The sequence below is a fragment of the Rhinoderma darwinii genome, chromosome 8 (assembly GCF_050947455.1).
Source record: "Rhinoderma darwinii isolate aRhiDar2 chromosome 8, aRhiDar2.hap1, whole genome shotgun sequence".
Classification (NCBI taxonomy): Eukaryota; Metazoa; Chordata; class Amphibia; order Anura; family Rhinodermatidae; genus Rhinoderma; species Rhinoderma darwinii.
This window is the reverse complement of record NC_134694.1, coordinates 101,351,964-101,364,754: the sequence shown is the minus strand read 5'-3', so window position 1 is coordinate 101,364,754 and position 12,791 is coordinate 101,351,964. Positions and strand designations below refer to the sequence as shown.

The 12,791-nt window shown below is 39.2% G+C and overlaps 1 protein-coding gene across 1 annotated transcript; it reads left to right on the top strand.

The window, feature by feature from the left end:
• Window positions 1-643: 643 nt before the first annotated feature.
• LOC142660004 (vomeronasal type-2 receptor 26-like) lies at window positions 644-7,373 on the top strand. Its single transcript, XM_075836654.1, has 4 exons — window positions 644-934; window positions 2,207-3,013; window positions 5,527-5,650; window positions 6,472-7,373. Exons 1-4 carry the CDS (start codon window positions 644-646, stop codon window positions 7,371-7,373), a joined length of 2,124 nt encoding a protein of 707 aa, XP_075692769.1.
• Window positions 7,374-12,791: the final 5,418 nt, after the last annotated feature.

Sequence of the window (12,791 nt, the reverse complement as noted above, 5' to 3'; positions counted from 1 at the left end):
TCCGGTTCCATTCAAGTGAATGGGACTCTGCTGCAATCCCAGGCACAGCCGCTGCGGATGTGTGTTTGGCGCTGTGTCTGGTAAACATTGAAGAGGTTGTAGTGACAAATGCCACGGCCCGTTCAGTCAGCTAATTGACAGGAGTAACGGGAGTCGCCCCCCCACAATTTTCTATTGATGACCTATCCTAAGGACAGGCCGGCAATATAAAATGCCCAGTCATACAAAAGTGGAAAGAATAGGTCAGAGCTGTAAATCACGTAAATCATGGGAGGGTATTAGTGAGGAAGACCTCCAAAGACCTTTAACAACTTAGAAGTAGTTACAAACTACTGAGATGGGAGAATCTTTGCACCCAAATATTGCCCAATCACTTCAATAGTTGTCTGGCATCTTGGCTACAGTTTGCCAGAAGATACTTTAATTGGAAAAGGTCCTATGGTCTGATGAGACCAAAACGTTACTGAAGGGGGTTTCTGAAATTAGAAAAAACACCTTTAGTATAACTCTGATATTCCTGTAACTCAGAAGACCCGACAAAGTCCAAGTGCAGACTCACATATCCATCTCATGGTTCTCATTCGATGCAGGTACATTGATCACTAAATATATATTGACACTTGTGGTGCTTGATATTTTCAGCATGCTCCTTGAAGACTTCTATAACTTCCTAAATTTGGTGTTCGCAGTGGATGAAATTAATCGTAACCCCAATATTTTAGCTAATGTGACGCTGGGCTACAACGTGTATGACTCTTATGTCGATCTCTTCAGAACAGTACAGGGGGCTGTCCGCATATACTCAGGAAATACCAAACAATATCCAAATTACAACTGTGATAAATATGGTGTTCTTGCTGCTGTCATTGAGGGAATGGCATCTAGTTTCTCTATACAATATGCCAATATATTTGGAATCTATAAATACCCGCAGGTAAGAAAATACATAGAAGAGCCTTGCATTTTAAAGGCTGTTAACTGAATTTGCAGAATGACTTACTCAAATGTGTGGGTTGACAATTTAATATTTGCACCCCACCAACCTGTCCTCATGTAAGTATCTGGTCTTTGTACACTGAAATTTTTTCATGACTACCATTCATTACAAGGGAGAAAAAGAAAGAACCTCTCTTCTGAAGAAAAAGGACCTGGGAACCTTAGTATTGATATTGAATGAACCCCTACCGATCGTAAATGTTGAAAGTGGGAAAATCCCTATAATTGGGAATGAAAGTTGCCTCCTGAAATAAAAGGGTTGTCCAACAGCAACCTTTTTTTTTCTAACTTTTATGATCTGTAAATTTGATAGATCATAAAAGTACGATAGGTGGCAGTCTGACCCTGGACTTTGAATGAAAGGCCGTAAGTCCCCTTTCCCACCAGCGAGTTGACCAGCTTGCATAGCCACTCTCCACAGAAGCGTTTAAAAGTATAGAAAACAACAGCCTAATAAACGCCATCATACTTTTATGACCTGTCTAATTGTGAGGTAATAAAAGTAAAAAGAAAAAAACTTTAAGCCACCCATTTTTGTTGTCTTTTGTTAGGTTATTAGTCTCTTAGAGAACATTTAGTGGAAACGTTTTACAAAGAAGCAGCAGGTAACATATTTCAAATTAGACCAGTTCCCCATCACCCCTAATTTTTGTTGCAACAGCTACAAAAACATTTTTTGGCTTATGTTTAAAATCTAATCTTTAACTCACTAAACAATTCCTGACTCCCTACCTCTTGTCAAGATGCAACTTAAGCTGGCCATTCACATGAGATAGCTATCGGCCAACAGCTATTTCTCCTGACCACCATATACATGCATGCATGTTTATTTCGATGAAATGAGGGGGAAAAAGCCACTGCCGGGCAACACAAGACCGGCCATGTTTAAACATCTTTAAATCCAACATGCCCGATCCCTTCTTTCCCTGCCATCTGCCATCGGAGGAGTCTATCACACTTAACGACGAAAAAAATTTGCCCCCAAAGCTGCTGGCCATGGGTATTATCACAATAAAGCCCACAGATCTGATAGAGAACCATGTGGTAGTCAAGAAAATGCAAAGTGGTTCACAGACATATTGTGTGACCTGCAAATGGTGCCGTATGTGCAGTGTTAGTACGCACAACACAGAAGGAGCTGTCTCCGTAGATGCCACAGCGGTCTGCTGTATGTACATGCCTTGCTGTGATATATGTGTTTATTTTACAGATTAGTTTCATGTCACAAGAACCTTTACAGAGTAATAAAGCTAATTTTCCATTCTTCTACCGGACAGTGCCGAGTGAAAAGACTTTGTATTCTGCAGTAATAGCCTTACTGAAGCACTTTGGCTGGATGTGGGTTGGTATTATATATCCAGATAATGACAGCAGTATAAATGCTATAAAGATAATTAAAAACATGATAATGGAAAACGGGGGCTGCATTGAATTTATTAAACTTGTACCCTCCATTAATGACTTTAGTCCAGAAAGAATCAAAGACATCGAGCAAACTATTGAAAAATCAACAGCAAATGTCATACTTGTCTACGGATCCAAAAATTATGTATATTACTTGGAGTTAAATGTCCACGTAACCAGCATTCCTGGGAAAGTGTGGATTCATACAGCGGAGTCCAGTTTTCGAATGTTTAACTTGGAGAATGACACCAGCGTCAATGGTTCTCTGAGATTCATTATGCAGAAAAATGAGAACCCAGAATTCATTAAATTTATAAAAGAAGTTAATCCAAGTAGGTTCCCACCAGGAAAGACATTTACAACATGGTGGGATGAATTATGTGAAAATCGGTGTCCATTCAACCAAAGGAGAAGAAACTGCACAGGAGTGGAGAGCGGAAGGCAAATAATGTACTCACATTGTAATCTCCGATTCACTGGCATGAGTTACATTGTATATAATTCTGTATACGCAGTGGCTTATGCTTTGCATGAAATGTATCAAGAGATACCACTGAGCGAAAGATTACTTGATAAAAATAAACTCAAATTTCAAGATTTAAAAGGTTGGAAGGTAAGAACTAAAAACTGTGCACTTACTCAAGGACATACATAATTAAAAACAGTAGAAAGCAAGACTTTGGCCCCCCTTCTCCTGATAGTGGTCAATGCCACAACACTTCTTGGAGGACCTGTTGCTAGTTCAGCTCCCCTTCTCGGACTTTAAATAACAGGGCCACATTACTGTCAGGTTAGTTTCCCCTCTAGTCTGCTACAGTTTTGATACTTGACGAGAGACCGTGCATGGCCTGAGTTTGTTCCCCCTCTAAAGACTCCATAGAAACTGCAGGTGATGTCTCTATGAAACATATGGCCTTGTGTAAATGGATACCATTTTTTGAGAAATCACATGGTCTATAGACAGGCACTTTAAGGAGGTTGTCCATCTATATAACCAGAAGAGTAACTTGAAGCTTCTGGGACGCAATGAAAAATCCTGGGTCCCTACCTACCATTTGCCATTTGTAATATTGGTGGTAGAGGGGCCTTTGAACCTCCGCTAGCACCATGGCTGGGGTTGAACTGCTGCCTTTGTACCCCCTATAGCTATGCCTCTGTAGACAACCCCTTTTGTAAATTACAACCCAGGCATCGTAAACTCCTGGTGACCAATTGTTATTGTCGAGTAATCTTATTACACGTGTGGTATTACATGCATATGAATGGATGAACCTGTAAAACAGGGTTGCACTGAAGTCATCCAGAGTGGGAGCCCTTTACAGTGACTCTCCGAACTGCTACTAGAGTGGGTGTCTCTATGACATCTGTAGGGTCCCTGAGCCTTATTAGGGCTTATGGATATGGTTTGTCATAATGGGACAACCCCTTTCAACTAAAAAAACAAGCAGCCATTATTACACAGATGGTATTATATATTCCATGCAGTGATCCATTGTGTATATACAAAACACTAACATTGTAGACTATGTAATACAGGCAGGTTACATTACTAAGATTCCGACCATTTTTGGTGGAATTTAATCTTTTAATAATATATTGTAAAAATAAATTTTTGGAACTTTTTATCTTTTACAGTTGCATAAATTTCTCAAAAAAGTCAATTTCACAAACCCAGTGGGACAAGAAATTTTCTTTAGTGATGGAGCAATATCTGTTGGATATGATATTTATAATGTTATTCACTATCCAAATTGGACCATAAATTCTCAAAGAGTTGGAAGTTTTGATTTTCATGCTCCACCAGGGATACAAATCACTTTAAATAAATCAGCCCTAGTTTGGGAAAAAAAATTCACCAAGGTAATTAACATCAATGTGTTCAGTCTATAAGGTGTACTTCTACTGTACTTCTTTGATCCTTATTTTACAGTTTATACAGTATATAGATATAACCTGCAAAGAAGTGGAGTTACTTTGCGTTTATTATCTTGTACCGAGAGCAGCAATCACAATTCTGCTTCTTGCTACTCAACATCCTCAGAAAGACAATACTAACATTTTAGATGAGTTCTTATACAGTAATTGCCTGTGTTTACTGCATTCTGGGAGACGTTCAGTCAGCTGTCAATTGTTTTCATTGGTTAGCCTGAGTCCACCAGAGAACAGAGATGACCACTCAACACTAGGGGTACCACTCAACACTAGGGGTACCACTCAACACTAGGGGTACCACTCAACACTAGGGGTACCACTCAACACTAGGGGTACCACTCAGCACTAGACACACCACTCAACACTAGAGGTACCACTGAACGCTAGACATACCAATAAACACTAGAGGTACAACTCAACACTAGATGTACCGCTCAACACTAGACGTACCGCTCAACACTAGACGTACCGCTCAACACTAGACGTACCGCTCAACACTAGATGTACCGCTCAACACTAGATGTACCACTCAACACTAGATGTAACACCCAAAAGTAGATGTACCACTCAACAGTAGATGTACTAGAAAGGAGAAAAAAACATTGGTCCGCTCACCTTCCTCTCAGATGTATCTTGTACCACGCTGAAATTTTGTTCATGCTTGTAGACGTGGAAAAGTTCCTGTGTCGGCAACAGATGCAAAAGGTAGAAATCTTTGAAAAAAGTATGTCCAGCACTCTCTCGCTAGAGAGTGCTGGACATACTTTTACAAAGATTTCTACTAGATGTACCACACAACACTAGACGTACCACACAACACTAGACGTACCACACAACACTAGACGTACCACACAACACTAAACGTACCACACAACACTAGAGGTACCACACACTAGACGTACCACTCAACACTAGATGTACCACACAGCACTAGCTGTACCACACAACACTAGATGTACCACACAACACTAGATGTACCACACAACACTAAACGTACCACACAACACTAGACGTACCACACAACACTAGATTACTATTGGCTCAACATGTGTTAATAACGGAATGTAACAGGAGGTTGTGTAAATCAAATACCCATTTTTAATGGTTTCAAACAAAGTGTCAGACGCTTTCCAGTTGTATAGATTGACAACATGAATATAATTATTTTTACAACTATCTAATTTTATAATCTAGCTACCACAATCTGTGTGCAGTGATATCTGTCAACCGGGGAACAGAAAATCTATCCGGGAAGGACAGCCAGTTTGCTGCTATGATTGTCTTCCTTGTCCAGAAGGACAAATGTCTAACCAGACAGGTTTGTTTTTGCATTTGGTCCTCCAGCCAACAGTAGAAAGTAGTTGCCAAGTTCTTTCATAATGAATAGAAATAGAAGGATCCCAAAACCTCAAGCCAATTTAGCCTCATACCCACATGATATAGGTTCGCAAGCAGATCTTATATGAACATAATCAGAATTGGAGGACATAGATTGAACACCCAGAAATACTTCAACCCCCAGAACATTGCTGACCTGTAGTATGTAAATAGGAAGATCTTGGGGGGGGGGTTGGTTCCGAACTGTTTTCTTCAGATCATGGTTCATAATGTTATGTACTGCCTAGCCATTGATATAAAGAAATACTTATCAAGCTTGAGATTACAGGATTCACCAATATTTCTTTCTACCGAGGGGAACCTAAAATCTGTCTTTTCAGGTGCAGGTGTGGATGGGGTCATCATATGGTAAAACTCACAAGATTTACATATCTGTTTAAGTAAGACTATGAGGGTTGGGCCTCATCTACAGACACAGACCAGATTTTTAAGTTATTCTTGGAGAGGAAGATTAAAAAACATAAAAACTTTAAGGCCTTGTAAGTTTTTGTGATAACATAACTTTACACTACTTGGTGAAAAAAACTTTAAAGTAGGTTAGACGGGACCACTATCTGATGGCAGTGGGGTCACCATCAGTTATGTTATACATTTATATAGTATGGTGACAGTCTACATCTTAATAAATATTGACTTGGCCACATAATCCATTGTGTATAAATAATCAATGTAATTGAAGTCATTGTACTAGCAGAAAGCGAATTTTATAAAAACCATTAATTGTATATTCTATTATTGCAGACGTGGATGTGTGTACCAAGTGCCCTGAAAATGAATGGCCCAATGAGCAGAAGACAAAGTGCATAAAAAAAGTAGTAACATTCTTGTCTTATGAAGATCCAATTGGAGTTGTCTTGACTTGTATAGCTATCTTATTCTTTGCGTTCTCTACTGTAGTTCTTGTGGTATTTATTAAGAATCAAAATACTCCAATAGTCAAAGCCAACAATCGGGACCTCAGCTACATCATTTTATTGTCGCTCATTCTTTCCTGCCTCAGTTGTCTAATTTTTATTGAACGTCCGGAAAGAGTAACATGTTTTTTAAGGCAAGCGATTTTTGGAATCACTTTTGCTATCTCTGTATCATCACTTCTAGCTAAAACATTGATTGTGGTGATAGCGTTCAATGCCACCAAACCGGGGAAAAACTTAAGGAAGTGGGTGGGGGCCAAAATGCCAAAATACATTGTCTTCACTTGTTCGACAATTCAGGTGTTTATATGTATTATGTGGTTATTTGTAACACCCCCTTCCATCTATTATAACAAACAGTCAGAAGTGGCAAAAATCATAGTTGAGTGTGACAAGGAATCAGCCATTGCTTTCTATATTATTTTAGGTTATTTGTGTATTTTGGCATCTGTTTGTTTTATTGTTGCCTTCTTTGCAAGAAAATTACCTGATACTTTCAACGATGCAAAATTAATTACTTTTAGCATGTTGATCTTCTTTAGTGTTTGGGCATTTTTCATTCCAACATATCTTAGTGCTAAAGGGACTTCCACAGTGGCTGTTGAGGTATTTGCCATCTTGGCTTCTAGTTCCGGGATGCTATGTTCGGTATTTGCACCAAAATGTTACATAATTTTGATAAAGCCTCAGAAAAACAGGAAAAACTTTGTTTTGAAAGGCACTATGTAGACCAGGGTCAGAAACCTGTGGCACCAGTGCCACAGCCGGTACGTGGGGCATGGTTTGCTGGCATACTTCCCTCTCCAGGTGCCCAGCACCGTTGTGTAATTGGCGGCGCTGAACACACGTAGAGAGAGTGGAGCTTCATTATACACTTGGTGGAGAGAGAGAGCAGTGCTTCATTGTGTTTGTCGCTGCTGAACACTTGGCAAGCGCACAACGCAGCGCTGCTCTCTCCTGGTGTCCAACGCCGCAAAGATGGAGTCTAGTAACTGGTATGCAAAAGAAAATGTTAACAAAAGTTGGTAACTCTCTCTCCTTATGTGCACCCCGCAAGCTGGTGTCCAATAGTCGCTCTCTCTCCTGTTTTCAGCACCCCTAAGCTGGTGTTCAGTAGTTGCAGTCTCTCCTGTGTTTCCTTTCCCCTCACCCAGCTGGTGTTCAGTAGCCTCATATACACCACAGATGGATCATATTTGCAAAGAAAATCAGGTCCAAGGGTCATGCTGAAATCTTCGTCTGATTAACTGATTGATGTCACATACGTGGTAATTGTTTGTGTTATATGACTTTCATGTTTGCATGGACAAAAGAGTACTTCAGCTCTGATTTTTTTTTTTTTATCCACACGCCATAAAAAAAAGGTTGCTTACCCCTAATGTAGACTAACAAGTTGGTAACAGTTATTAGCAGATTTACCAGAATTTTAGATATTTTTAGTGTGCAAGCAACACTGGAGAATATATGACTTTCACAGCAACAACTTGACACTAAATGCTTAGGGGATTTGGTCCCTACCCATGTTTGTTCCATGAAACTATTTCACAATTCAGACTTAAAAAATGAGCTTAGGACTATTTTTGTACATTTTGCAGACCAGTAAATTTTCCAGGCAATCAGATAGCGGAAGAAATTTACCATATCATCAATTCAGCACTTTATTATTGATTAAAAACATTGCCACTACGTTGAGTTAAATAAATTCTTCTTGACTACAATCTGAAAATGCTGCTTGTTTATTGTTTTTGTGATTACTTTCCTGTCATTGCTACACTTTGATTGACTATAGTATTTGGTGATTTTGCTTTATCCAGGTGTACTACTTACAATACCCTAAAAAAAAAATTGTAAAAGATCCACGATCCAACGCTGGTACCCTTCCTCAACTCAACAAATGTTACAATCATTGCAATTAGTTTACTATTGACCAATAAAACTGCATGTGGGTGTAAAGGATCTGCCAGGCATAGCTTCGGGGTTAACGCCCATAGATAATCAGTCTGCACCTGCTTCTATGTCTGTGAGACTAACTCCATCTTCCACCACTCAGGGTGGCAGGCTTAAGAGTGGGAGAACCTATCACAGCCTGGCCAGATGGAGCTAGCTCCCGCCCTCTGTCTATTTATACCTGCCTTTCCTGTTCCTCCTTTGCTTGTGATTCTTCTCGTTTGGTTTCCTGGCCCTGCTGCAGCTTCTTGTACTATTGTCCTTGCTTCATATTGACCCCGGCTTGCTGACTACTCTCCTGCTCTGCGTTTGGTACCTCGTACACTCCTGGTTTGACTCGGCTTGTTTACTACTCTTCTGCTCTGCGTTTGGCACCTCGTACTCTCCTGGTTTGACTCGGCTTGTTCACTTCTCTTGTTGCTCACGGTGTTGCCGTGGGCAACTGCCCCTTTCTCCCCCTAGCTCTGTGTACCCTTGTCTGTTTGTCTGTCGTGCACTTATTGAGCGTAGGGACCGTCGCCCAGTTGTACCCCGTCGCCTAGGGCGGGTCATTGCAAGTAGGCAGGGACTGAGTGGCGGGTAGATTAGGGCTCACTTGTCTGTCTCCCCACCCCCGTCATTACAGTGGGACAATTTAAAAAAATGAGAAATACATTGAAAAAATATTTTCCTGTTTTTCAAATGAAAAAATTAATAAATTGGAAATCGTGTTGTAACATGGCCAAATCTTTCTGCATCTGGCATAAGGGGGTTGTCCAGATTAGATAATACTTTTTTGTTAGAAGCCACTCCCGGCGTTCAGATGTAATCTGTGAGGGAATATGGCAGTAGGTGTTCAATTCCCCTAGAGTATCGCCACAGAGGAAATTAAGCATTACACAATTCTAATTGAAATCAATACAATCCCTTTAAAAGGATATTTTCATTTTAGAATATTTTTCCACATTACTAGTCTATGCCATAAAATAATCTGATCAGTGGGGATCTGACCTCTGGAACCCCTGTATACCCTGAGAGTTTTACTCGCACATCAGAGTTCCCGTCCACCGGCTGTGCAAAGATCTGCAACACATCTCCATTTACAGGAAAAAATGTAGCATATAGTTAGACCCCCACAAGTGAATATGCCATTATTTTTAATGATGAAAATAACATTTAAAGCAGTGGTCCAAACATATTCAGGCCATTGCTAAGCAAAGATTGTGGTCAAGCAATTCAGTAAATTGTAGTTAATATGACAGTTTTTCCCTTTAATAAAGCACTGTAGAGGTTTCAAGTGTTAGCACCCAATGAGGAAAAGCAGAATTTGTCATTATTTATTGCATTTGCCTCAGCCTATATAAGTAGCAGATGTATGTATTCAATTATTTCAGTACATTGGATACGGTTTTTTCCACAAATGAACATTTTAATACCCACCACAGTCTCCTTGGCCCTGTTCACATGTCTCTTTATTAAAACGTGGTGCTTTGCATTCTCCAGAGTCAGGATCTTTACATGTTACAATGCTACCCTTGCAGTATAGTATTTTCTTGGTGCATTTACAAGCTCTATTAGGAGGGGCAGGGTCGATCAATACTCAACCATTTTTTATTGTATTTAATAAACATTTACGAGTTACCGTAACCTTCACAATTGCCACCTCCTAGTACACAGCTTTCACGTGACGTATCTGGTATTTGGCAGAATAAATCATTGAAGTTACACGGAACTTCTTCCCCCAAACAGGTTTTAAAGAACAAGAAGTTAAATAAGTAACACCTGCAGGTATATCCAGGGGAAGCAGGATCAGTAATTATACACCCTGGATTTACATAAGAACAGTCACAAGTGTCAGGTTTAGATTCACCTGTAAAAAAAAATAAAACAAAAAAATGTCGTCAATACTGCGTACCATTTCTACTGTAGTCTTAAGTTACATCTTAGATGACGCGTTTCATTTCCCCTGTAGTGGCACTGCAGGGGAATTAAACATTTAACAATGGGAAGTTTGAGTTTTAATGTCTTAAAATTACAGACCCGAACCCCCGAATACTACAGAGAGATTCTGATGACAACATGTTCCCTTATAATTTTTGCGAGGTGCAGTGTTATCAGGGAGACCTTGTATACATCCAGACCACTTCAATGAAAAAAATATATACATATAAACTGCCAGATGTAGATATTGATGTGAATAAGGATTTGATTCTGCACAAAATCTCCATAACATCACATCTGACAGAAATCAGAACAGGAAATTTCATCAGAATCATCAGTAGTGCAGCCTCAGGTTTTGGGCCTGTAACTTCAAGCGATTATTTTTCCGCATGGAAGAAAGATATTTAAACAAGTAATCACCTCAACTCCCCATAAACATGAACATTCAGCCAAGTTGTGCATGTTATTTCACTAGAAGGAGGGAAGAAAGCATCTGCAAGACACTAATGGCACCAGTTATCATGATGAAAATATTAGAATCAAGCAGATTGAATTCCAGCCAGACAGATCCATTTACCCTAGTCGGAGAACCCCGTCACAACTCGTGAGATCAGCAAAAAAACCTCTTATAGCTATAAAGAAATCTTTGAGTGCAGGACCAAAATATAAAGGTTTGTCTCAGTAAAGACATTGAAGGTCTTTACTAAATTGCTAGGATATGCCGTTAATGACTGATCGGTGTAGTCCCGTGACCCCTCTCAAATTCTAGAGCTTAGTAGAAGTGGTGCTACGAAGGAGTCTTGCCACTGTTGGCTCCACTCGGCTTTATCGTTTTTTATGAATTTGATATAGTGATTAAACCAGGCACTATGTAGACATATATAGAGCGAAGCTACAACTCCTAAAATGCAAAGCTAATGGCATCTCTGAATGTGACTGGGTAAGAGACCATGATGCAATTCAAGATCATCATAACATAAAGTAAAATAATTGCAGTCATAAATTCCCTGTTTTATTTACAATCAAAGTGTAAAATCATGTTAATAATTTAGGAGTGAAATAACAACAAAAAAATAGAGACGAACAAAGATAAAATTCGTACAGTAAAATTCCTTCATTCCAGTATCTGATCTGTCAGAAATCGATCATATCTAATTTACGAACTGCTTTTACTGAACCCATCAGTGCCGCTGACCTGACGGATTCAGGTCTCAACGCAAGATGCAGCTGCTCTGTATACAGGATACAAAGCGGTGGTATCTCAAAAAGTAAAAAAATTTTTTTGAATAAAATGTATTTACAGGGTTGCACCAATCACACTGATACACATTTTTATAAAAAAAAAAAAAAGTTTTCAAAAGGTGTACATGGCCTTTAATGCCCGTGGTAATGGAATTCAATGGCCAACAAGTTCATATAGCGGTGATGGTCAGGTGTCCACATACTTTGGCCAGATAGTGTACATTTATGTTAACATTTTCTTTTGGGCTTTCTTTCTAGAGTTTATCCACCCTTCCATGTGAATCTTTTTTTTTTTGACCCCCTGATAAACCAAAATATCTGATATTCAGGTCCTGTTAATGACAAATTAAAGGTATTGTACTGTAATAAGCGTTAAAGAAATTAGAGCCTTTGTCAAAGGTTTTGTTGTGAATTGCTAGGTAAAATTGTTGCTTACCAAATAATGAGAAAACCAGACATAAAATGAAAATCATTGTTCTTTGCCTATAATAAAAACAATATCTGTAAAAAAGAGACAGAATTAATTATTCATAACGCAAATGGAAGAGTAAAAGGTTACTATATTTCTGCCTGAGGGCATTGCCCCTTCATTCTAGCAACCAGTGTGGGTCTCAGTGCCCAGATCCCACCAATATTGTCTTCTGGCATATCTCTATGACATGGCTAAAGATAGTAAATTTTTCCGAAAATGTACTTATTTACTTGTCTTCCATTTCTCCTCGCATCAATACCTATTCAAGGGAGAGAGCAGAGAGTCCGTCATAATAGCCGTGAACACTTTTGTCAGCTCGTCAGATCTCTCCATAGAATAAAGGCACTGTAAATGGGGCTAATTTGCTGCCGACGCAGGCAATTTCATTTCCCTGTGCCACCTTACCATGAACACATATTATAGAAAACATTAAATTCCTAATAATTTATTATTTCGATTGAAAATAAAGTTATACTGTATTGTAAAATGAATAAAATATTGTAAAATTGTATAAAATATTTTACCTTTAATCTGTCTGTGGTTCCTCACGGTACTAATGGTGAGAG

Coding starts and splice junctions, on each gene's coding strand:
- LOC142660004 (XM_075836654.1), top strand. CDS start 644: ATGCTCCTTGAAGACTTCTATAACTTCCTAAATTTGGTGTTCGCAGTG. Junction 935..2,206: donor GAATCTATAAATACCCGCAG/GTAAGAAAATAC, acceptor TTTATTTTACAG/ATTAGTTTCATGTCACAAGA. Junction 3,014..5,526: donor AAGATTTAAAAGGTTGGAAG/GTAAGAACTAAA, acceptor TTTATAATCTAG/CTACCACAATCTGTGTGCAG.